Source organism: Rhinoraja longicauda, chromosome 24, assembly GCF_053455715.1.
Source record: "Rhinoraja longicauda isolate Sanriku21f chromosome 24, sRhiLon1.1, whole genome shotgun sequence".
NCBI lineage: Eukaryota > Metazoa > Chordata > Chondrichthyes > Rajiformes > Arhynchobatidae > Rhinoraja > Rhinoraja longicauda.
Window position 1 is genome coordinate 271020 of NC_135976.1, and position 26243 is coordinate 297262.

The window sequence follows — 26243 nt, forward strand, 5'->3', positions numbered from 1 at the left end:
TAATGTTCAAAAGGAGACAAAGTGCTGGAGTAACACCGCAGGTCAGGCAGCATTAGAACATGGATTGGTGATGTTTAGGCTTTAGGGCCTTCTTTAGATATATTTTGTTTTAAATGGAGAATGAGAGATGTCGAAAGAGGTTATTGAGGATGAGGCCAAGTTCCACCAGATGGAGGACAGTGTTAGTAGAGGGAAATTGATTGGTCTCTGTTGGAGGAGGAAATGGAAGCCCTTAAGACCTTCCTGGTGGGGGAGGGAGGTTTAGAGGGACAAGGCAATGGGGGCCTAGAAATTGAAAGTTATTGAAGTTAAAGCGTGTATGGGGTGACTTGGATGTGAGAGGGGACTGGACAATGGGGGTTGGCATGGAAACGAGGAGAAGAAATTATGTGGAAATGAGTTCATTGGGGCAGGAGTAGGCCAATGTGATGAGTCTGCAGGGCAGTGCTGTTTGTAGATTTTGGGGAGGAGATAGAAGTGGGCACTACGGGACTGGGGAACGATAAGGTTGGAGAATGTGGCGGGGCGATCGCAAGAGGCGATGAGATGGAAACATAGAAAATAGAAGCAGGAGGAGGCCATTCGGCCCTTCGAGCATGATCATGTGATCATGGCTCATCGTCCCCAATCAATAACCCGTGCCTGCCTTCTCCCCATATCCCTTGATTCCACTAGCCCCTAGGGCTCTATCTAACTCTCTCTTAAATCCATCCAGTGATTTGGCTTCCACTGCCCTCTGTGGCAGAGAATTCCACAAACTCACAACAATCTGGGTGAAAAAGTTTTTTCTCACCTCAGTTTTAAATGGCCTCTCCTTTATTCTATGACTGTGGCCCCTGGTTCTGGACTTGCCCAACATTGGGAACATTTTTGCTGCATCTAGCTTGTCCAGTCCTTTTATAATTTTATATGTTTCTGTAAGATCCCCTCTCATCCTTCTAAACTCCAGTGAATACAAGCCTAGTCTTTTCAATCTTTCCTCATATGTCAGTCCCGCCATCCCAGGGATCAATCTCGGGAACCTACGCTGCACTGCCTCAATTACAAGGATGTCCTTCCTCAAATTAGGAGACCAAAACTGTACACAATACTCCAGATGTGGTCTTACCAGGGTCCTATACAACTGCAGAACTTCTTTACTCCTATATTGAAATATTCTTGTTATGAAGGCCAACATTCCATATACTTTCTTCACTGCCTGCTGTACCTGCACGCCAACTTTCAGTGACTGGTGTACAAGGACACCCAGGTCTCGCTGCACCTCCCCCTTACCTAACCTAACTCCATTGAAATAACAATCTGCCTGCTTGTTTCTGCCGCCAAAGTGGATCACCTCACAGAATATCAGAAATAGTTTGGGAAATGATGGCCTGGTCTTTGTCTGTGGGGTAATGGTAAAGGGGTAGGCATGAGGAGGTGTCCGAGAGCTGGCGTCTGGCCTCAGTATGGTAGAGATCAGCGTGCTAGACTACAACGGCACCTCCCTTGTCCCTAAATGAATGGTAGGCTTTCAAATACTTGATGACATAAAGATGTAATTTTTCAAGATGTGTTGGGCAACGTTTTTACATTGAGGGTGCTGAGTGCCGAGAACGCAATGTGGTTGAGGCAGATACGACAGTGGCATTTAAAAGGCTTTTGGATTTGTAGGGAGTGGATGAATGAACTGCAGATGCTGGTTTAAACCGAAGATAGACACAAAAAGCTGACGGGTCAGGCAGCATCTCTGGAGAGAAGGAATGGGTGACGTTTCGGGTAAAACAAGAGGCAGTCCTGGGCATCAGTTTCGACACAGACATTGTGGGCAAAGTGCTTGTTCTTGTGTTATTACTGTTCTTTGTTATGGATACAATTAGTTCAAATGTACAACAGATAAGGGCAAACAGAACCTTGTTCTCTTGCTCATGAACAAACCATAATCCAGTCTGAAGAAGGGTCTCAACCCAATCCTTTATTCGGTTTAAAGAGAGCATCTGCATTAACCTCAACTGTGGACTGAGGACTTGGGGTCTTTTTTGCACTTGTAATGGCGTTATTAATTGATTATTTTTTGTTTATTATATATTATCTGTGTGTTGTATTTAAAGGCCTGTTATAGTGCTACAAGTGGTTATTTCGTTGTTCCGTTATGCATTACAGTTCACTCTTGTGTTTTGACGGAGGAGGGAGGCAAAGAATCGCAGTTTGTCCCGGGATCTCAGTGCAAACTCCGACCTTGCAGGGTGTGTCCCGGCCTGGGGCGCCCAGTCTCACAGACACAAGACCAGGCAGCCTCTGTGGTGGGAAGGACAGGCAGCGCTTCGGGTCGGGAGTTCCAGCAGCAACGTCGGGACAGAGACTGGGTGGACAGACTGCGTGGGTAGGGGAACCATTCATCCCAGCCAGCGGCCGAGAGGCGGCGCTGCAGGCGGGGAGTGGGGTGGGCTGTCTGACGTCAAAGCGAGTGGGCGAAGGGTCGCGCTGTGACGTCAGGTAGCCGGCAGGGGGACGTCGGCGTCTAACATCTCGGGGAGCGGGGCGCCGTAGTGACGTCAGCCTGACGTCGCGGGGGCGGGGTGCCGTCGGAACGTCGGCGTGTGACGTCACGCGCACGGGCGGGGGGGGCGGGTTGCGGGCTGCGCGCGCAGTACGAGATGGCGGCCCCCGACGCCGGGCGGTTGGCGGTTACCAGGGGTGGGTGGCGGCCTAGGGAACACCTGGCAGCGGATCCCGCACAACCCTGCAGGCAGGCCGATGGGGAACGGCGTGGCGGCTGAGCAGCGGCTCCGCAACCCGGGGAGCTTCGAGCGGCTGCACCGGCGCAGCAAAGGTGAGGGGTGCGGCCGGGTGAAGGGACGCGGGCGAGGGGCAGGATGGGTGCAGATGCCCCGGTGCGGGGGAGGGAAGGGGCAATGTGCCCTGGGTGGGCAGGGATGGGGGAGTGGGGGGAAGGTGCAGCATGTTGGCGTCCCTCCACCGGCGTTGCCAGCTGATACCCGCGGGGTGGGGCAGCACTCCCAACATGCGGATTTTACTCAATATTTCAGCATCTGCAATTACCCGTGTATCCAGGTGTCTTATGCTGGTCTTGATGTTTATGAAACGGCTGACTGGAGTGGGAAAGAGGGTTCGGCTTGGTACTGCCATTTAACAGGGACGAGGCTTGATACTGTCAGGCAAGGTGGTTGACTTTATATTCCCAAATCAAGCTGAAGGGGCGAGGCTTTGTGCGGTGTTTCAAGAGGGGGTTGGACAACTGTGACAGACAGATCGGATGTGTAGGAAGGAAGTGCTGATGCTGGTTTACACCAAAGATAAGCACGAAACGCTGAATAACTCAGCGGGACAGGCAGCATCTTTGGAGAGAGGGAATGGGTGACGTTTTTGGGTCGGGACCCTTCTACAAACTGAGTCGGGGAGAGGGAAACTAGAGACATGAAGGGTATGAAGAGCATATATGGTGTGAAAAAGGACAGATCAAAGCAAACGATGATCATTGATGATCAAGAGATGGTGAGAACAAAGCATACAAACAGTAAAATTAATCGGGAGGACAGTGAAACTAGTCGGAAAACAAGAGTGGGTGAGGTACAGATAAAGAGGGAAAACAAGGGTTACTTGAAGTTGGAGAAATCAATATTCATACTGCTGGGTTGTATGAGGTGCTGTTCCACCAATTTACGTTGAGCCTCCCTCAGTGGAGGAGGCCCAGGACAGTATGGGAATGGGAGGGGGAGTCAAAGTGTTTAACAACAGGGAGATTGCGTTGGCATAGGGGGACTTAACGAAGGTGTTGAGCGAAACAATCGCCAAGCCTGCGCTTGATCTCGCCGATATACAGGTGTCCACACCTTAAACAGCAGATACAGTAGATGAGGTTGGTGGAGGTGCAAATGAACCCTCTGCCTAACCTGAAAGGGCTGTCGGAATCCTTGGACAGAGTCGAGGAAGGAGACCAGGTGTTGCATCTCCTGTATTTGCAGGGGAATGTACCTGGGGAGGAGGGAATGGTCTCTGCGGAAAAGGGTGGAGATGGGAAAATGTGGCGAGAGGTAGGATCTTGTTGGAGATGGCAAAAATGTTAATATTTGCTGCATATGCGACGGTTGATGGGGTGAAAGCTGAGGACAAGGGGGAGTCTGTCCCTGTTGTGACTTTGGGGAGGGGGAGTAAGAATGGAGCTGCGGGATATCGAGGAGACCCTTGTGAGGGCCTCATCTATGATATGGAACACCTCATTGTTTGATTGAACACTTAATAAAGTGACATGTGACAAGTCACAGTGAAATTTGCTTGCATATCCAAAGGTATGCAAGTAGTTGCCCGTAAAGGGCACTTACAAAGTCACAAATTGCCCTTTGTGCTTTCCTCCCTCCACCCTACCTCATGCTGGGTTGTCCATTGTTCTTCCCCCTCCCTCACAGCAGTCCCCCCACGTCGGGTCCTCCTTTGTTCCTTCCCTCACTTCCGTGTGTCCGTCCTCGTCTGTCGGTCGGCACCATCATTAACTGCCATCCGACCTCTCCACTAACGCTGCTGGGTCCTCTCCGGAACCGTCTGTGGCGTCGACCCAAGCCCCAGCCGCAGGCTCCACACACCCAGGCACTGATCGCTGCGGGATTCGTCGACCCACCACGCTCCACCTCCGACCCTTGAGGCTGCGAAGCTCTATCTTGGGCGCAGATGCAGCGTAGGTGGAGGAATTGGGAGTAGGGGATAGAGTCCTTGCAGGAGACAGGGTGGGAAGAAGTGTAGTCTTGGCAGCTGTGCATGGCAGTAGGTGTCTGATTGATGTCAGTCAATAGTCTATCTCCTGTGATGGAGAAGGTGAGATCAAGAAATGGAAGGGAGATGTTGCAGATGGTCCAAGTGGATTTGTGTGCAGTCTGGAAATTAGTAGTGAAGTTAATGAGTGAAGTTAATGACATCTGTGAGTTCTGCACGGCTGTAGAAGGTGGCACCAATGCAGTTGTCAATATAGCGGAGATAGAGTTTGGGGATAGGACAGATAGGAAGCAGACTGGGCATCTCCTGTTAATAAGAGGGGTAGAGCTGTTGCGGTGGGCTGAACACATGACCATCAACTATTGATAATGGGGCATGTTTTATAGACCAGCATCTGCAGTTTTGCAGCATCTTCCATCCATCCATTAATATATCCTGCTCTGATTGACAGGTTCCATTGTTCCTGTCATTAGATTGATTGACAAGGTCTCAGTCTGATTACCTGGTCCCATCATTCCCACCGTTATTCCCACCATTATTCCGACAGTTTCCTTTGCTCCCACCATTATTCTGAATGACAGGTCACATTGTTCCTGCCATTCTTCAGGAAACGGGGTTTCCCCTCTTCCATTATAGATGAGGCTCTCACTAAGGTCTCTTCTACATCCCGCAGCTCCGCTCTTGCTCCCCCTCCCCCATTCGTAACAAGGACAGAATCGCCCTCGTTCTCACCTTCCACCCCACCAGCCAGCGTATCCAACAAATCATCCGCCTACATTTCCGTCACCTACAAAGGGACCCCACCACTGGCCATATCTTCCCATCCCCTCCCCTTTCTGCGTTCCGCAGAGGCCGTTCCCTCCGTAACTCCCTGGTCCACTCGTCCCTTCCTACCCACTCGTCCCTTCCTACCCCATCCCCGGGCACTTTCCCCTGCAACCGCAGGAGATGCAACACCTGTCCCTTTATCTCCCCCCTCAACTCCATCCAAGGACCCAAACAGTCTTTCCAGGTGAGACAGAGGTTCACCTGCACCTCCTCCAACCTCATCTATTGCATCCGCTGCTCTAGATGTCAACTTCTTTACATTGGCGAAACCAAACGCAAGCTCGGCGATCGCTTCGCTCAACACCTGCGCCCAGTCCGCCTTAACCAATCTGATCTCCCGGTGGCTGAGCACTTCAACTTCAACTCCCCCTCCCATTCCCAGTCTGACCTTTCTGTCATGGGCCTCCTCCAGTGCCATAGTGAGGCCCACCGGAAATTGGAGGAACAGCACCTCATATTTCGCCTGGGCAGCTTGCAGCCCAGTGGTATGAACATTGACTTCTCCAACTTTGGATAGTTCCTCTGTCCCTCTCTTCCCCTCCCCCTTCCCAGATCTCCCACTGTCTTCCTATCTCCACCTATATCCTTCCTTTGTCCCGCCCCCCCTGACATCAGTCTGAAGAAGGGTCTCGACCCGAAACGTCACCCATTCCTTCTCTCCTGAGATGCTGCCTGACCTGCTGTTACTCTAGCATTTTGTGAATAAATACCTTCGATTTGTACCAGCATCTGCAGTTCTTACATTGATTGACCCGATTGATTGTTTCTCCGTTGGATCGATTGAAAGCCTTTGTTCACACTGTTAGTCTGATTGATAGGTCCCACTGTAACTGCTGTTAGTTTCATTGACAGGTCCCATTGTACCTGCCGTCAGTCGTAATTGACAGATCCCAATGTTCCTGCTCCTGAGGGGGGCCCTCTATGTGGAGCTGAGGTGGAGGTGGGCAAGATCCTTAATTTTGCCTCTATTTTTACCTTAGAAAAAGACATGCGGCAGTCAATGGAAATGTGTTGAGGGGTGGTCAGTATTTCGGTCAAGAAGGTGCTGAATATCCTAAGGAGTAGGGAGGTAGATAGATCCCCTGGGCCTAATCAGATATATCGAAAGGCACTGGGAAGCTACAGGAAATTAGAGGTGCCCTGTTATCATTAAATACGGATGAGGTACCGGAAGACTGGAGGGTGGCAAACCTAGTGCCTCTATTTAAGAAGGGCTGCAGGGATAAACCTGGGAACTATAGGCCAGTGAGCCTAACATCTGTGGTTGGAAAGTTACTAGAGTGTATTCTGAGGGATAAGATATATATGCATTTAGATGGACAAGGGCTGATTGGGGTAGTCAACATGGTTTTGCATGTGGGAGATGGACACAAAAAGCTGGAGTAACTGCGGGGCAGGCAGCATCTCTGAAGAGAAGGAATGGGTGACGTTTTGGGTCGAGACATTTGTTCAGACTGGTGTATGCATGTGGGAGATCGTGTCTCACAAATCTGATTGAATTTTTGAAGATGTAGCTGAAAAAATAAATGAGGGGAGAGCTGTTGACATATAAACATAGCACAAAAAGTAAGGAAATTTGTGTTTGGTAGATTATTTCTTTGTTGTAACAATGCTTCTTGGCAATAAATCTTATACCGTTGGAAAGCCTGTTTATTTCCCTTTTAAATGGTGCCACATTTGTAAGGAACATGCATTTGTGGGATGAGCAGCAGAGCTGAGTATGTGGGTTGCGCCCATGAAAAATCTGCCAAATCTTCTCTGCCAATGCCAAACAGCTTATTCTGCCATTGACTCTTGTTCGGTGTTGTTTGGTGGATTGGATGATTGAAGTCTGAAGAAACAAGACATATTGGCAATTTGACAATTTATTCATTTAATAAACAGGAGCCTCAGTAGCGTGTGGAAGAACCATACACAGCCACAACAGCCTGGCACCTCCTCCTCATGCTGGTCACCAGCCTGGTCACACACTGTTGTGGGATGGCATCCCATTCTTCAACCAGTATTTGTCGCAAGTCAGCCAACGTGGTTGTGTTGGTCACTCTGGCACGAACAGCACGCCCAAGCTGATCCTACAAGTGTTCAATGGGGTTGAGGTCAGGACTGCTGGCAGGCCATTCCATCCTCTCCACTCCCAAATTCTGGAGGTAGTCTCTGAGAAACCCTGCTCTGTGGGGGCGAGCATTGTCATCTTGGAGGATAGAGTTCGGTCCCAGACTGTGGAGATATGGGATTGCCACTGGTTGCAGAATCTCATCTCGATATCTCTCTGCATTGAGATTGCCTCCAATGATGACAAGCCTCGTTTTTCCAGTGAGGGAGATGCCACCCCACACCTCTTTTATGCATGCCTGCAACCAGCTTGAAGTTGCCCTATCGCACGGGCCCTATCCAGATCAGTCAAACGTGGCATGCCGATTCTTGGAGCAGACACCTACTGACCACTGTAGCAGGGCCCATGCTCACAGATGCTGCCAATCAGGTGCCAATCAGGCACCTGATTGTCAGCACCTGGGGGTACCAGAAGCTCAAAACAAGAGTCAATAGCAACAGCAGAATAAGCTGTTTGGCATTGGCAGAGAAGATTTGGCAAATTTTTCATGGGCGCAACCGATATACTCAGCTCTGCTGCTCATCCCACAAATGCATGTTCCTTACAAATGTGGCACCATTTAAAAGGGAAATAAACAGGCTTTCCAACGGTATAAGATTTATTGCCAAGAAGCATTGTTACAACAAAGAAATAATATACCAAACACAAATTTCCTTACTTTTTGTGCTATGTTTATATGGATTTCAGCAAGGCACTTGACAAAGTTCTGCGTGGTAGGCTAGATTCAAGGTGAGCTAGCTCACTGGATAGAAAATTGGCTTCAAGGAAGGAAGCAGAGGGTGATGGTGGAATGGTGTTTTTCGGACAGGAGGCCTGTAACGTCAGACGGTCTTAAGTGATAGGAGCAGAATTAGGCCATTCGGCCCATCAGGTTTACAACGCCATTCAATCATGGCTGATCTGTCATAGAAACATAGAAACATAGAAAATAGGTGCAGGAGTAGGCCATTCGGCCCTTCGAGCCTGCACCGCCATTCAATAGGGCTGGGTGCTGGGCCCATTGCTGTTTATCATTTATATCAGTTATTTGGATGAGGACATATAAAGCATGATTAATAAGTTTTCAGAAAATTACTGCAGCATTTTGTGAAATAAATACCTTCGATTTGTACCAGCATCTGCAGTTAATTTTCTTACAGTAAGTTTGCAGATGTCAGTAAAGTAAGTCAAGTCAAGTCAAGTCAATTTTATTTGTATAGCACATTTAAAAACAACCCACGTTGATCAAGGTGCTGTACATCTGATTAGGTTCCAATGGAAAAAAAATGAAACATACAGTATCATATCATATCATATCATATCATATATATACAGCCGGAAACACGCAAACAGTTCACAGCGCCTCCTCAATGAGCCTCAAACGCTAGGGAGTAGAAATAGGTTTTGAGCCTGGACTTAAAGGAGTCGATGGAGGGGGCAGTTCTGATGGGGAGAGGGATGCTGTTCCACAGTCTAGGAGCTGCAACCGCAAAAGCGCGGTCACCCCTGAGCTTAAGCCTAGACCGCGGGATAGTGAGTAGAAGTGGTGTTGAAGATAGCAAAGATGGTTGTCAAAACCTGTAGCAGGATCTTGATCGGTTGGGTAAGTGGGCTTAGGAATGGACAATGGATTTTTATGCAGCCAAATGCGAGGTGTTGCATTTTGCAAAGTCAGACCGGCGCAGGACCTACACAGTGAATGGCAGGGCTCTGGAGAGTGTTGTAGAACAAAGCGATCTAGGAATGCAGGTACATAGTTCCTTTTAAGTGGCGTCACAAGTAGATTGGTTGGTTACGAAATCTTTCAACATATTGAACTTCATCAGTCAGAGTATTGTATAGAAATTGGAAGTTGTTACAGTTGTACAAGACAATGGTGAGGCCTCTTTTGAAGTATTGTGTTCAATTGTAGTCACCTTGTTAAGCTGCAAAGCGTACAGAAAAGATTTATGAAGATGTTGCTAGGACGCGAGGGCCAGAGCTGTAGGGAGAGGTCAAGCAAGCTAGGACTTTATTTCTTGGAGCGCATAAAGATGAGGGGTGATCCGACAGAAGTGTATAATATCATGACAGGAATAGATTGGGCAAATGCAGTCTTTTACACAGAATCGAGAAACAGAGAACATAGGTTTAAGGTGAGGGGGGCATGATGTAATATGATTGTGAGGGGCAACTTTTTTCAAACAAAACATAAGTGTATGAAATGAGCTGTCAGAGGATGTAGTTAAGACAGTTACTATTACAACGTTTATGAAGCATATGGACAGGTATATGGATAATTTAGGTATCAAGGGATATGGGCCAAATGCAGGCTGGTGGGACTAGTGGAGATGTTGCATGTTGGTTGGTGCGAGCAAATAGCACCGAAAGGCCTGTACTATACTGGCTATACTTTATATAGTCATACAGTTTCTACACTGTATAATTATATAAAGCATTTGGATGAGAACGTAGGGATTAGTAAGTTTGAAGACAACGTGAAAATTGGTGGCGTCGTGGAAAGCAAAGAAGGTAATTTGAGGATACAGCGAAAAATGATCAGTTGGGAAGCTTGGCAGACTGATGGTAGACAGAAATGAATCCATACACTCTGGGAGGTCAAGTACTGCTAGGGTGCATCGAGTAAATGCCAGGGACCTTTGGAGCATTGTTGTATAGAGAGATCTTGGGGCTGCAAGTCCATAGCTCCCTGAAGGTGGTGAAACTGGTGGATAGGATAGTGAAAAAGCCATTTGGTATGTTTATGCCAAGGCATTGAATATAGGAAAGAACTGCAGATGCTGGATTAAATTGAAGGTAGATACAAAATGCTGGAGTAACTGATTAGTCTGAAGAAGAATCTCGACCCCAGAGATGCTGCCTGTTCCGCTGAGTTACTCCATCATTTTGTGTTAACCATTGAATATAGTAGTTGGATTTCGTGTTGTAGTTGTCCACATTTGGAATGTACTGCCAGATTGGGTGGTGGATACAGATACCAATATGACATTTAAAAGTCATTCTACAGTACTTGGGTAGGAAAGGAGGAGGGGGAGACACAGGCGTAAGGAACGGCAGATGCTGGTTTACGAAAAAAAGACAGAGTGGTGAGGTGACAGCGGCTCAGGCAGCTTCTCTGGAAGATGGCATTTCAGGTCAGGACCCATAGTGAGACCAATTCTAGTAGAAGAGTAAATTGTGAAGCCAGGGGAAGGGAAACGTGGGGTGGGACAGTGGGAGAAAAGGGTCGCAGTCATACAGAACGAAAGCAGGCCCTTTGGCCCAACTTGTCCAGGCCAACCTAGATAATCCATCTAAGGTAGTCCCGTTTGCCTGGATTTAGTCCATATCCCTCTAAATTTGGATAAGGGGATTGAAGGCGTTGTGGCCAAATTTGCAGATTATACTAAAATAGGTGGAAGGGCAGGCAGTGTAGTGGAAGCAAGGACTCTGCTGATTTTCATCAGCCATGATCACAGTGAATGGCAGTGCTGGCTCGAAGGGCCAAACGGCCTCCTCCTGCACCTATTTTCTATGTTTCTAAGGACTTGGACAGGTTAGGAGAGTGGGCAGAGAAATGGCAGATGAAAATCAGTGTAGCAAAGTGCGGAGTCATGCATTTTGCTAATAATAATAAAGGCGTAGATTATTTTCTAAATGGAGAGAGAATGCAGAAACCAGAGGTGCAAACCGACTTGGGAGTGCTGGTGTTGGACTCCCAAAAAGTTAATTAGTAAGTCGAATCGGTAGTAAGGAAGGCAAATTCAATGCCAGCATTTATATCAAGAGGACTGGTATACAAAACCAAAGATGTAATGCTGAGGCTCTATAAGGTGCTGGTCAGGCCGTATTTGAAGTACTGTGAGCAAATTTGGGTCCCACATCTGAGGATGGATGTGCTGGCTCTAGAGAGGTTCCAGGGGAAGTTTACAAGAATGATTCCATGAATGAGAGGGTATGCATATGATGAGTGCTTGACAGCACTGGGCCTGCACTCGCTGGAGTTTAGAAGGTTGAGGGGGGACCTCATTGAATCCTACCCCGAGGATTGGAGGGTAGCTAATGTAACCCCACTTTTCAAAAAGGGAGGGAGAGAGAAAAGGGGGAATTACAGACCAGTTAATCTAACATCGGTAGTGGGGAAAATGCTAGAGTCAGTTATTAAAGATGGGATAGCAGCACATTTGGAAAGTGGTGAAATTATTGGACAAAGTCAGCATGGATTTATGAAAGGTAAATCATGTCTGACGAATCTTATAGAATTTTTCGAGGATATGACTAGTAGAGTGGATAAGGGAGAACCAGTGGATGTGTTATATCTGGACTTCCAGAAGGCTTTCGACAAGGTCCCACATAAGAGATTAGTATGCAAACTTAAAACACACGGTATTGTGGGTTCAGTATTGATGTGGATAGAGAACTGGCTGGCAGACAGGAAGCAAAGAGTAGGAATAAACGGGTCCTTTTCAGAATGGCAGGCAGTGACTAGTGGGGTACCGCAAGGCTCAGTGCTGGGACCCCAGCTATTTACAATATATATTAATAATTTGGACGAGGGAATTGAATGCCACATCTCCAAGTTTGTGGATGACACGAAGCTGGGGGGCAGTGTTAGCTGTGAGGTGGATGCTAGGAGGCTGCAACGTGACTTGGATAGGTTAGGTGAGTGGGCAAATGCACGGCAGATGCAATATAATGTGGATAAATGTGAGGTTATCCACTTTGGTGGCAAGAACAGGAAAGCAGACTGTTATCTGAATGGTGGCCGATTAGGAAAAGGGGAAATGCAACGAGACCTGGGTGTCGTGGTACACCAGTCATTGAAAGTAGGCATGCAGGTGCAGCAGGCAGTGAAGAAAGCGAATGGTATGTTGGCATTCATAGCGAGGGGATTTGAGTATAGGAACAGGGAGGTTCTGCTGCAGTTGTACAGGGCATTGGTGAGACCACACCTGGAGTATTGCGTACAGTTTTGGTCTCCTAATCTGAGGAAAGACATTCTTGCCATAGAGGGAGTACAGAGAAGGTTCACCAGATTACTTTCATATGAAGAAAGACTGGATAGACTCGGCTAGTACTCGCTGAAATTTAGAAGATTGAGGGGGGATCTTATAGAAACTTACAAAATTCTTAAGGGGTTGGACAGGCTAGATGCAGGAAGATTGTTCCCAATGTTGGGGAAGTCCAGAACAAGGGTCACAGTTTAAGGATAAGGGGGAAGTCTTTTAGGACCGAGATGAGAAAGTGTTTTTTCACACAGAGAGTGGTGAATCTGTGGAATTCTCTGCCACAGTAGGTAGTTGAGGCCAGTTCATTGGCTATATTTAAGAGGGAGTTAGATGTGGCCCTTGTGGCTAAAGGGATCAGGAAGTATGGAGAGAAGGCAGGTACAGGATACTGAGTTGGATGATCAGCCATGATCATATTGAATGGCGGTGCAGGCTCGAAGGGCCGAATGACCTACTCCTGCACCTATTTTCTATGTTTCTATGAAACTTGCAGAATAATAAAAGGCATAGATAGAGTGGATGTGGAAAGAATGTTTCCACTGGTGGAAGAGTCTAGGGCCAGAGATCATAGCCTCAGAATTAAAGGGCGCTATTTAGAAAGGAGGTGAGGAGGAACTTCTTTAGTCAGAGGGTAGTTAATCTGTGGAACGTATTGCCACAGAGGGCTGTGGAGGCCATGTCAGTGGATATTTTAAAGGTAGAGATAGAGAAATTCTTGATTAGAGTGGGTGTCACGGGTTATGGGGAGAAGGCAGGAAAATGGCATTAGGAGGCAGAGATCAGCCACGATTGGCAGAGTAGACTCGATGGGCTGAATGGCCTAATTCCACTGCTATAACTGAACTTGTGAATTTGTAAACCTTTCCAATTCATGTACCTGTCTAAGGGTCTTTTAAATGTTGTATTGAATCTGCCTCAACTACCTCCTCTGGCAGCTCATTCAATGCACCCTCTGTGTGAACACGTTGCCCGTTTAAAGGATTCCTGTGAAATCTTTCCCCTCAGCTTGCGGTTGCACATCTAGGTTGGGCACAGGGGAGAGAGGTTGGAGGGGGCATCCGGGCATCCATCCGTCCGTTCATCCACCCATCCATCCGTCCGTCCATCCACCCATCCACCCACCCATCCACCCGGGGGATGGAGTGGGGGCGGAAGGGGGGGGTGGAGTGGGTGTGTGCGGGTGAGTGGGGGGGGGGTGGAGTGGGTGTGGGGGGGGTGGAGTGGGTGAGGGAGGGGGGTTTGGAGTGAGTGAGTGGGAGAGGGGGGATGGAGTGGGTGAGTGGGGGGAGGAGATGACGAGAGCGTCAGGGGAGGGGGGGTGGATGGACGAGGAGGAGAGGGGTTTGGAGTGGGAGAGGGGGGATGGAGTGGGTGACGAGGAGGAGGGGGATGGAGTGGGTGGGGGGCAGGAGGTGGGGGATGGAGTGGGTGAGAGGGGGGTGGGGGGAGGAGGAGGGGCGATGGAGTGGGGGTTGGGGGGATGGAGTGGGGGTTGGGGGGATGGAGTGGGTCGGAGGGATGGAGTGGGGGGGAGATGGAGTAGGTGAGTGGGGGAGAGAGGCGGGTGGAGTGGGTCGGTGAGGGGGAGGGGGATGGAGTGGGCCAGTGGGGGGGAGGGGGCATGGAGTGGGTGAGGGAGGGGGGGATTAAGTGGAGGGGGAGGGAGGGGGCGTGGAGTGGTGGGGATGGAGTGGGTGAGGGGGGAGGGTGAGGGGGATGGAGTGGGTGTGTGCGGGTGAGTGGGAGGGTGGTGTGGGTGAGTGGGGAGGGAGGGGGGTATGGAGTGGGTTTGCGCGGGAGAGTGGGGGGGAGGGGGGATGGAGTGGGTGAGGGTGGCGGGCATGGAGTAGGTGAGTGGGGGGGGTGGAGTCGGTCAGTAGGGGAGAGGGGGCATGGACTGGGTGAGGAAGGGGGGAGAGGGGGGTGGGAAGGAGGGAGGGTGGCGTGGTGTGGGGGAATGGACTGGGTGAAGGAGGGGGGATGGAGTGGGTGAGTGGGGCGAAGGGAGGGAGTGGGTGAGGGAGGGGGATATGTAGTGGGTGGGGGGATGGAGTTGGTGAGTTGGGGAGGTGGAGTGGGTTAAGGGGGATGGAGGGGGATGAAGAGGGTGACTGGGTGGGGGATGACGAGAGCATCAAGGGGGGGTGGGGGGAGGAGGAGGAGGAGGAGGAGGAGGGATGGAGTGGGTGAGGGGGAGGAGGGAGGGAGAGGGGGCTTGGAGTGGGGGAGAGATGGAGTGTGCTCAGTTGGGGAGGGCTGCCATGTTGTCTTCAGCTCCAATCACACGCTCGATGCCTGATTGGGGGCGGGGAGGGGTAAGTGGGGGTGGGGTAGGGGGCATGGAGTGGGTGAGTGGGGGGAGGTGGGGAATTGAGTGGGGGTTGTGAGGGTGCTAAACCAATAAAGGAGAGGCTTTGAGTCCACGGCTCGCTCTCGCTGCAGCGCCGGCGCCACAGGGCCCAGATCAGTGACACTCTCTCCCCTTCCCTGTCCCCACTCCACGAGGAATGGGCCCAACAGGTCCAAGTGGTCTAGAATATATATATATATATATTATATATCTATTCTTACTACTAAAACTCTCATCTTGTATATATATTCGTATATTTCATTGTATACCTGTCTGTTCCCGAAATACAGCCATAACGGTACACGATAGCGCAACAATTTTAGGAATAGATTTTTAGGAATACTTACCATTGGCCTGCGGTTCAAATGGTTATTTTAAAAGTTAATCACATTTTAAACTTAAAAAATCACCTTTTAAACTTTAATAAACCGCTTTCCACTTGCCTTGCCCGTCAGCCGTGTTCAACGTCACAATGGTAACCCAATGGGTTTGCGCTTGTGCAGTTGGGGCCCGTTGATCTAATACTTGCGTAAGATGGCCACCGGATCCGCGCAGATCAAACAGGTCCGCGACGGCGCAGTTGTGGCCCCCTTTGATCTAATACTTACGTAAGATGGCCACTGGATCCGCGCGTGCGCTGTTGGGGGAGGGGGACAGAACCCGCCCGAGTTATGGGAGTAGCGGCCAATGAGGGGGGTGAGGAGAGCTCTCATGCTCCTGGGATGGGGTGAGTGGCTCCCTTTCCCGGCCCCGGGCGAGACTCACCGGCTGGCAACACGTCCACGCATCGTCAGTTGGGGGAAGGGTTGCCAGGCCCGCAGGAGAGGTTTGCACCCAACGGGAGTTGCCGGGCCTGCAGGAGAGGTTTGGACGCAACGGGTCCACGCCTGGCAAGTTGTTAATAAAACTGGAGAAGGCAGTGTCCTATGAGCAACTGAAACAGGAAATGAAGAGTGGGACTTTTAAAAGTCAGCACACACTACAATTTCAGTTTTGCAGCTAAAGGTAGTTAGCTTCCTGGAGTGATTATCCCTCGTGGATGTACAAAAAAGAAGATAGACACTCGTGTTGCGGTGTGGTGATGAAATGCCTTGTGACGAGTGAATGCAAGTCGTTGTCCCGAGAGGCTTTTGCACAGAGGATTAAAGGGGTAAGGTACAGTGGTGGTGATGGCAGTTTGGAGAATGGTATGCTCCTCCTGCAGGAGACTTCGAGTGTGCTTGAGGACCACTGCTGTGGGAGTTGCGACTACTTACACACTGCCTTTGGGAACTGAGGCAATAACTAGATGACCTCAGGTCATCCTGGAGACGGAATGTCATAGATAGGAGTTACAGTGAGATTTCACAAAATGCTGGAGTAACTCAGCGGGTCAGGCAGCACCTCAGGAGAGAAGGAATGGGTGACGTTTCGGGTCGAGACCTTTCTTCAGACTGATGTGAGGGGGGCGGAACAAAGGAAGGATATAGGTGGAACAGGAAGATAGAGGGAGATCTGGGAAGGGGAGGGGAAGAGAGGGACAGAGGAACTATCTAAAGTTGGAGAAGTCAATGGTGCTGTTCCTCCAATTTCCGGTGGGCCTCATTATGGCACTGGAGGAGGCCCATGACAGAAAGGTAAGACTGGGAGGGGGAGTTGTGCTCAGCCACCGGGAGATCAGGTTGGTTAAGGCAGACTGAACGAAGGTGTTGAGCGAAACGATCGCCGAGCCTGCGTTTGGTTTCGCCGATGTAAAGAAGTTGACATCTGGAGCAGTGGGTACAATACACGAGTTTGGAGGAGGTGCAGGTGAACCTCTGCCTCGCCTCAAAAGACTGTTTGGGTCCTTGGATGGAGTTGAGGGGGGAGGTAACGGGACAGGTGTTGCATCTCCTGCGGTTGCAGGGGAAAGTGCCTGGAGAGGGGGTAGTTTGGGTAGGAAGGGATAAGTGGACCAGGGAGTTACGGGGGGAACGGTCTCTGCGGAATGCAGGAAGGGGAGGGGATGGGAAGATGTGGCCAGTGGTGGGGTCCCGTTGTAGGTGACGGAAATGTTGGAGGATGATTTGTTGGATACGCTGGCTGGTGGGGTGGAAGGTGAGAATGAGGGGGATTCTGTCCTTTTACGAATGGGGGAGGGGGAGCAAGAGCGGAGCTGCGGGATATAGAAGAGACCCTAGTGAGAGCCTCATCTATAATGGAAGAGGGGAAGCCCTGTTTCCTGAAGAATGAGGACATCTCTGATGCCCTAGTGTGAAACACCTCATCCCGGGCGCAGATGCGGCATAGGCGGAGGAATTGGGAGTAGGGGATAGACTTTTTGCAGGGGACAGAGTGGGAAGAAGTGTAGTCCAGATAGGTGTGCGAGTCAGTGGGTTTGTAGTAGATGTCAGTCACTAGTCTGTCTCCTGTGATGGAGATGGTGAGGTCTAGAAACGGTAGGGAGATGTCGGAGATAGTCCAGGTATATTTAAGAGCAAGATGGAAATTGGTAGTGAAGTGTATGAAGTCAGTAAGTTCTGTATGGGTACAAGAGGTAGCACCAATGCAGTCGTCGATGTAGCGGAGGTAGAGTTCGGGGATGGGGCCGGTGTACGTCCGGAACAGGGATTGTTCGACGTACCCGATAAAGAGGCAGGCATAGCTAGGGCCCGTGCGAGTGCCCATAGCTACGCCTCTGGTTTGGAGGAAGTGGGAGGAGTCAAAGGAGAAGTTGTTGAGGGTAAGAACCAGCTCTGCTAGGCGGAGGAGAGTGTTAGTAGATGGGGATTGGCTGGTTCTACAGTCGAGGGAGAAACGGAGGGCTTCAAGACCATCCTTGTGGGGGATGGAGGTGTAGGGTGACTGGACATCCATGGCAAAGATGAAGGAGTGGGGGCCTGGAAACCGGAGGTTATCGAGGAGATGGAGAGCGTGTGAGGTGTCTTGGATGTAGTTGGGGAGGGATTTGACCAGTGTGGATAGGATGGAGTCGAGGTAGGTGGAAATAAGTTCGGTGGGACATGAACAGGCAGAAACAATGGGTCTGCCGGGACAGTTCTGTTTATGGATTTTAGGTAGAAGGTAAAGTCGGGCCGTGCGGGGCTGGGGAACGATAAGTTTGGAGGCATTAGAGGGTAGAGCGCCGGAAATGGTGAGGTCCGTGATGGTGTTGATGATTAAGGTCTGGTGCTCGTCGGTGGGGTCATGGTCCAGGGATAAGTAGGAGTAGGTGTCAGAGTTGTCATCTGGCCTCGGTCCGGTAGAGGTCAGCACGCCAGACTACCACGGCACCTCCCTTGTCAGCGGGTTTGATGACTAAGTCAGGGTTGTTGCAGAGTGAGTGGAGGGCTGCACGCTCAGGAGGGGAGAGGTTAGAGTGAGTCAGGGGAGTGGAGAATTTGAGGCGGTTAATGTCATGCTGGCAGTTGGAGATGAAAAGTTCTAGTGAGGGTAGTTGGCCACCGGGGGAGTCCAAGAGGAGGGGGTCCGCGGGAGACGGGAGAAGGCGTCATCACTGGGGGGTGAGGAGTTACATTGAGGTGGTCATGCCCAGGGTCGATGTGTGGCCCCAGGAAAGGGAGTAGGCAGACAGTGCAAGAATCCCCTCGGGCTCTGAGCTACAGCGGGGAATAGTGAAGACAGGTGGAGCTATAGTGTTAGGAGATGATAGTGTTAGGAGTTTGGATGCAGACAAGAGATTCTGTGGTAGTTAGGAAAACTTAATGATGAGAGGAATTGAGGCTCTGGTCAGGACAAAGGGGGCATGGTCCAGGGGTATGGACAGATGGGGTGGTGTAGGCTTGGCATGGAAAGAGAATAATTAGAGAGGGAATCTGCCTCCAGGAAATATGTCATCTATGTGTGGTTAATTGGATTTAAGCTGGAAAGAGTGATAAGATTTATGAGGATGTTGCCAGTGCTGGAGGGGCTGAGCTTTAGGTAGAGGTTAACATATAACATATAACATATAACAACTACAGCATGGAAACAGGCCTGTCCGGCCCTACCAGTCCACGCCGACCATTCTCCCTGACCTAGTCTCATCTACCTGCACTCAGACCATAACCCTCCAATCCCCTCCTATCCATATACCTATCCAATTTACTCTTAAATAATAAAATCGAGCCAGCCTCCACCACTTCCACCGGAAGCCCATTCCATACAGCCACAACCCTCTGAGTAAAGAAGTTTCCCCTCATGTTACCCCTAAACCTTTGTCCCTCAATTCTGAAGCTATGTCCCCTTGTTGGAATCTTCCCCACTCTCAAAGGGAAAAGCCTACCCACGTCAACTCTGTCCGTCCCTCTCAAAATTTTAAAAACCTCTATCAAGTCCCCCCTCAACCTTCTACGCTCCAAAGAATAAAGACCCAACCTGTTCAACCTCTCTCTGTAGCCTAAGTGCTGAAACCCAGGCAACATTCTAGTAAATCTCCTCTGTACCCTCTCCATTTTGTCGACATCCTTCCTATAATTTGGCGACCAGAACTGCACACCATACTCCAGATTTGGCCTCACCAATGCCCTGTACAATTTCAACATTACATCCCAACTTCTATACTCGATGCTCTGATTTATAAAGGCAAGCATACCAAACGCCTTCTTCACCACCCTATCCACATGAGATTCCACCTTCAGGGAACAATGCACAGTTATTCCCAGATCCCTCTGTTCCACTGCATTCCTCAATTCCCTACCATTTACCCTGTACGTCCTATTTTGATTTGTCCTACCAAAATGCAGCACCTCACACTTATCAGCATTAAACTCCATCTGCCATCTTTCAGCCCACCCTTCCAAAAGGCCCAAGTCTCTCTGTAGACTTTGAAAATCTACCTCACTATCAACTACTCCACCTATCTTAGTATCATCTGCATATTTACTAATCCAATTTGCCACACCATCATCCAGATCATTAATGTAAATGACAAACAACAGTGGACCCAACACAGATCCTTGGGGCACTCCACTAGACACTGGCCTCCAACCTGACATACAATTGTCAACCGTTACCCTCTGGTATCTCCCATTCAGCCATTGTTGAATCCATCTTGCAACCTCACTATTAATACCCAACGATTTAACCTTCTTAATCAACCTTCCATGTGGAACCTTGTCAAATGCCTTACTGAAGTCCATATAGACAACATCCACAGCCTTGCCCTTATCAATTTCCCTGGTAACCTCTTCAAAAAATTCAAGAAGATTAGTCAAACATGACCTTCCAGGCACAAATCCATGTTGACTGTTTCTAATCAGGCCTTGATTATCCAAATAATTATATATATTGTCCCTAAGTATCTTTTCCATTAATTTTCCCACCACAGACGTCAAACTAATAGGTCTATAATTGCTAGGTTTACTTTTAGAACCTTTTTTAAACAAAGGCACAACATGCGCAATGCGCCAATCTTCCGGCACCATCCCTGTTTCTAATGACGTTTGAAATATTTCCGTCATAGCCCCTGCTATTTCTGCACTAACTACCCTCAATGTCCTAGGGAATATCCTATCAGGACCTGGAGACTTATCCACTTTTATATTCTTCAAAAGTGTCCGTACCTCCTCTTCTTTAATCCTCCTAATTTCCATCACTACTCTACTTGTTTCGCTTACCTCACATAATTCAATATCCTTCTCCTCGGTAAATACCGAAGAAAAGAAATTGTTTAATATCTCCCCCATTTCTTCCGGCTCAGCACATAGCTGTCCACTCTGACTCTCTAATGGACCAATTTTATCCCTCACTATCCTTTTGCTATTGACATATCTGTAGAACCCCTTGGGGTTTACTTTTACATTACTTGCCAAAGCAGCCTCATATCTTTTTTTCGCTTTTCTAATTTCCTTTTTAAGATTCCTTTTACATTCTTTATATTCCTCAAGAACCTCATTTACTCCCTGCCGCTTATATTTATTGTATATCTCCCTCTTTTTCCGAACCAAGTGTCCAATTTCCCTGGAAAACCACGGCTCTTTCAAATTATTATTCTTTCCTTTCCACCGAACAGGGACATAAAGACTCTGTACTCTCAAAATTTCACCTTTAAATATCCTCCATTTCTCTATTATATCCTTTTCATAAAACAACAATTTCCATTTCACTCCTTTTAAATCCTTTCTCATCTCCTCAAAATTAGCCTTTCTCCAATCCAAAATCTCAACCCTTGGTCCAGATTTGACCTTCTCCATAATGATATTGAAACTAATGGCATTGTGATCACTAGACCCAAAGTGCTCCTCAACACATACCTCCGTCACCTGACCCATCTCATTTCCTAACAGGAGGTCCAACACTGCCCCTTCTCTGGTAGGCACCTCTACGTATTGCTGCAAAAAACTATCCTGCACACATTTTACAAACTCCAAACCATCCAGCCCTTTAACAGAATGTGATTCCCAGTCTATATACGGAAAATTGAAATCACCCACAATCACCACTCTGTGCTTACTACTAATATCTGCCATCTCCTTACATATTTGCTCTTCCAATTCTCGTTCCCTATTTGGCGGTCTATAATACACCCCTATAAGTGTTGCTAAACCTTTCTCATTTCTGAGTTCCACCCAAACAGCCTCCTTAATCGAGCCTTCTAGTCTGTCCTGCCAAAGCACTGCTGTGATATCCTCCCTGACAAGCAATGCAACACCCCCACCTCTTGCCCCTCCGATTCTATCACATCTGAAACAATGAAATCCTGGAATATTTAATTGCCAATCGCAACCCTCCTGCAACCATGTTTCACTGATCGCCACAACATCATACTTCCAGATGTCAATCCAGGCTCTAAGCTCATCCACCTTTCTTACAATGCTCCTAGCATTAAAATATACACATTTAAGGGACCCATCATTTCTTATTCTCAGTTTATTTCTTTTCCCTTCTTTCTCTCCTACATATTGGGTCTGAGTGTTTCCCTTTTCTGCCTCCTGCCTCACACACTGCCTATTAGCTATCTGTGTTTGAGTCCCTCCCCCCAACCGTACTAGTTTAAAGTCTCCGCAGTTATTTTAGCAAATCTCCCCGCCAGGATATTGGTTCCCCTCGGGTTCAGATGCAACCCGTCCTTTTTGTACAGGTCATACTTCCCCCAGAAGAGGTCCCAATGATCCAGAAACTTGAAACCCTGCTCCCTGCACCAGTTCCTCAGCCACGTATTTATCCTCCACCTCACTCCATTCCTATTCTCACTATCGCGTGGCACAGGCAGTAAGCCTGAGATTATTACTTTGGAAGTCCTTTTTTTTAAACTCTCTTCCTAGCCCCCTGAATTCTCCTTTCAGGACCTCTTCCCTTATCCTACCTATATTGTTGGTACCTATATGTACCACGACCTCTGGCTCCTCTCCCTCCCCTTTCAGGATATCCTGGACACGCTCAGACACATCCCGGACACCGGCACCAGGGAGGCAAACCACCATCCGGGTCTCCCGACTGCGTCCACAGAAACGCCTATCTGACCCCCTCACTATAGAGTCCCCTATTACTACTGCTCTCCTCTTCCTTTCCCTACCCTTCTGAGCAACAGGGCCGGACTCCTTGCCAGAGGCCCGGGCACCGTCGTTGCCCCCAGGTAGGCTGCCCCCCCCAACAGTACTTAAACAGGAGTACTTATTTCCAAGGGGTACAGCCACCGGGGTACTCCCTAGTCCCTGCCTCTGTTCCTTGCCCCCCCTAACAGTGACCCACTTGTCTACCTCCCGTGGTCTAGGAGTGACCACCTCCCTGTAACTCCTATCTATAACCTCCTCACTCTCCCTGATCAGACGGAGGTCATCAATCTGCCGCTCCAGGTTCCTAATACGGTCCCTTAGGAGCCCCATCTCATCACACCTGGCGCAGATGTGGATGTCTGGAAGACTATCAGACTCCCAGATTCCCCACATCTGACACCCAGAACAAAAAACTGCCCTGGCAGTCATACTCTCCAAACAAAGCCCCGCGCTCGGTTACTAAACCTACCGCCCGGCCGCTACTCCAACCGCTCCAACCGCCCACCCAAAAGAACTGCAAGTTAACATTTTATTCCACAGAGCACAGGATGCTGAGGAGTGATCTTATAGGGGTGTATAAAATCATGATGGGATTTTTACCCAGGTAGGGAAATCAAAAACTAGAGGACATAAGTTTAAGGTGAGAGCAGCAAGATTTAAAACATAAAACATTGAATAATACAGCACAGGAATGGGTGTTTCAGCCCACAATGTTTGTGCCAAACATGATGCCAAGTTAAAATGATCCGATCTGTCTGTACATGATTGATATCCCTCTATTCCCTGCACTTCCATGTGCCTATCTAAAAGCCTTTTAAAAATCACTATCATATCTGCCTTCACCATCACGCCCGGCAATATGTTCTAGCCCCTCTACCCCCACCCTCTGTTAAAAAAAATGCCCTGCAGATCTCCATTAAACTATCCCCCTATCACCTTATAGCTATGCCTTTCAGTGTTGGACGTTTTCAAAACGATTCTGATTATGCCTCCCATAATTTTGTATACTTCCATTAAATCTCCCCTTAACCTCTGAAGTTTTAGAGACAATTATCCAAGTCTATCCAACCTCTCCCTGCAGCTGAAACCCTCTAATCCAGGCAATATTCTGCACCCTCTCCAACGCCTCGACATCTTTCGTGTAATGGGATGACTAGAACTGCATGCAATACAAATACAGCCTAAACAATGTCCTACCGAGCTGCATTAGACTTCCTGACTCATTTATTCAGTGCCCCAGCACTCAAGGTAGGCATACCATATGCTTTCTTTACTCCAGAGATGCTGCTTGTTCCGCTGAGATAGTTCAACTTTTTGTGTCGATCTTTACTTTCTTCACTACCATAACAACTTGTGCAGCCATCTTCAGTGCACTATGAACTTGGACTCCAAGGATCTTCTGCTCATCAATGGTGTTAAGGGTCTTGCCAATACCTGTACATTTTCCCCTTAAATTTAGAGTGTTCAGTTTTGGTCACCCTGTTATAGGAAAGATGGTGTTAAGCTGGAAAGGGGTCAGAAAAGATTTACGAGGCTGTTGCCAAGACGAGGGCTTGAAGTATAGGGAGAGGAGACGCAGGATAGACTTAATTCCTTGTAGTGCAGGAAGATGAGGGGTTATCTTATGGAGGTGTATAAGATCAAAAGAGAAATAGATTGGGTGAATGCACAGTCTTTTACCCAGAGTAGCAGAATTGGGAACAAGAGGACATAGGTTTAAGGTGAGGGGGGGGATTGATTTAATTTTGTTGTCTCAAACTTAAAAATCCCTACATTCTCATCCAAGTGCTTTATCTTGAGTTGTACAGTGTAGATCCAGACACTTTGGAGCTAATTGCCCACGCCGACCAACAAACCCCATCTACACTAGACCCGCCTGCCGGCTTTTGGCCCATATCCCTCTAAACCTATCCTATCCATGTACCTGTCTAAATGTTTCTTAACGATTGCAATAGTGCCTGCCTCAACTACCTCATCTGGTGGCTCATTCTTAACACCCACCACTTTTTGTGAAAAAAAAAGTTACCTCTCAGATTCCTATTTCATCTTTTCCCTCTCACCCTAATCCTATGCCCTCTGATTCTCAATTCCCCTTACTTTGGGCAAAAGACTCAGTGCAACTTTCAGTGTTTGGTGTACAAGGACACCCAGGTCTCGCTGCACTTCCCCCTTACCTAATCTGGCACTATTGAGATAATAATCTGCCCCCTTATTTTTGCCGCCAAAGTGGATAACCTCAGTTATCTACATTATACTGCGTCTGCTATGCATCTGCCCACTCACTCAACCTGTCCAAGTCACCCTGCAACCTCCTAACATCCTCTTCGCAATTCACACTGCCACCCAGCTTTATGTCATCTGCAAACTCGCTAGTGTTACTTCTAATTCCTTCATCCAAATCATTAATATATATGGTAAACAGTTGAGGCCCCAACACCAAGCCTTGCGGCACTCCACTCGCCACTGCCTGCCATTCTGAAAAGGACCCGTTTACTCCTACTCTTTGCTTCCTGTCTGCCAACCAATTCTCTATCCAGGTCAACACGCAACCCTCAATACCATGTGCTCTAATTTTGCTCACCAATCTCCCGTGTGGGACCTTATCAAAGGCTTTCTGAAAGTCTAGATACACTACAGCCACTGGCTCCCCTTCATCCATTTTACTCGTCACATCCTCAAAAAATTCCAGAAGATTAGTCAAGCATGATTTCCCCTTCATAAATCTATGCTGACTTGGACTTATCCTTTTACAGCTATCCAAATGCACCGTTATTACCTCTTTAATAATTGACTCCAACATCTTCCCCACCACTGAAGTCAGGCTAACTGGTCTGTAATTCCTCGATTTCTCTCTCGCTTCTTTCTTGAAAAGTGGGATAACATTAGCTATCCTCCAATCCACAGGAACTGATCCTGAATCTATTGAACATTGGAAAATGATCACCAATGCATCCACTATTTCTAGAGCCACCTCCCTGAGTACCCTGGGATGCAGACCATCAGGCCCTGGGGATTTATCAACCTTCAGTCCCATCAATCTACCCAATACTATTTCTCACCTAATGCAAATTTCTTTCAGTTCCTCTATCCCCCTAGATCCTCTGTCCTTTAGTACATCTGGGAGATTGTTTGTGTCTTCCTTAGTGAAGACAGATCCAAAGTACCTGTTCAACTCTTCTGCCATTTCCTTGTTACCTATAATAATTTCACCCGTGTCTGCCTTCAAGGGACTCACATTTGTCTTTGGTAATCTTTTTCTCTTGACATATCTAAAGAAGCTTTTACTGTCCTTTATATTCTTGGGCAGCTTCCCCTCATACTTCATCTTTTCAGCCCATATTACCCGTTTTGTTACCTTCTGTTGTCGTTTGAAAGTTGCCCAATCCTCTGGCTTCCTGCTACTCTTTGCTGTGTTATACATCTTTTCTTTTAGTTTTATTCCATCCCTAACTTCCATTGTTAGCCACAGTTGCCTCTTACTCCCCTTAGAATCTTTCTTCTGCTTTGGAATGAAATGATCCTGCGTCTTCTGGATTATTCCCAGAAATTCCTGCCATTGCTGTTCCACCGTCATCCCTGCTAGAATCCCTTTCCAATCAACCTTGGCCAGCTCCTCTCTCTTGCCTTAATAGTCCCCTTTGTTCAACTGCAACACTGACACTTCCGATTTAACCTTCTCCCTCTCAAATTGCAGATTAAAACTAATCATATTATGATCACTACCTCCAAGCGGTTCCTTTCCTCGAGTTCTCTTATGAAATATGGTTCATTGGACAACACTAAACCCAGAATTGCCCTTTCTCTGGTAGGCTCCAGCACAAGCTGTT

The 26243-nt window shown here is 48.3% G+C and overlaps 1 protein-coding gene across 2 annotated transcripts in view; it reads left to right on the forward strand.

The window, feature by feature from the left end:
* Window positions 1–2632: 2632 nt before the first annotated feature.
* The window catches only part of LOC144605367 (mitochondrial import receptor subunit TOM40B-like), a 64022-nt gene continuing 40411 nt past the window's right edge, over window positions 2633–26243 (forward strand). For both annotated transcript variants that reach the window (XM_078420516.1, XM_078420517.1), the window contains exon 1: window positions 2633–2809. In XM_078420516.1, the coding sequence (XP_078276642.1) occupies window positions 2734–2809 (76 nt within the window). In that variant the 5' untranslated portion in view covers window positions 2633–2733. The remainder of the gene's footprint in view (window positions 2810–26243) is intronic.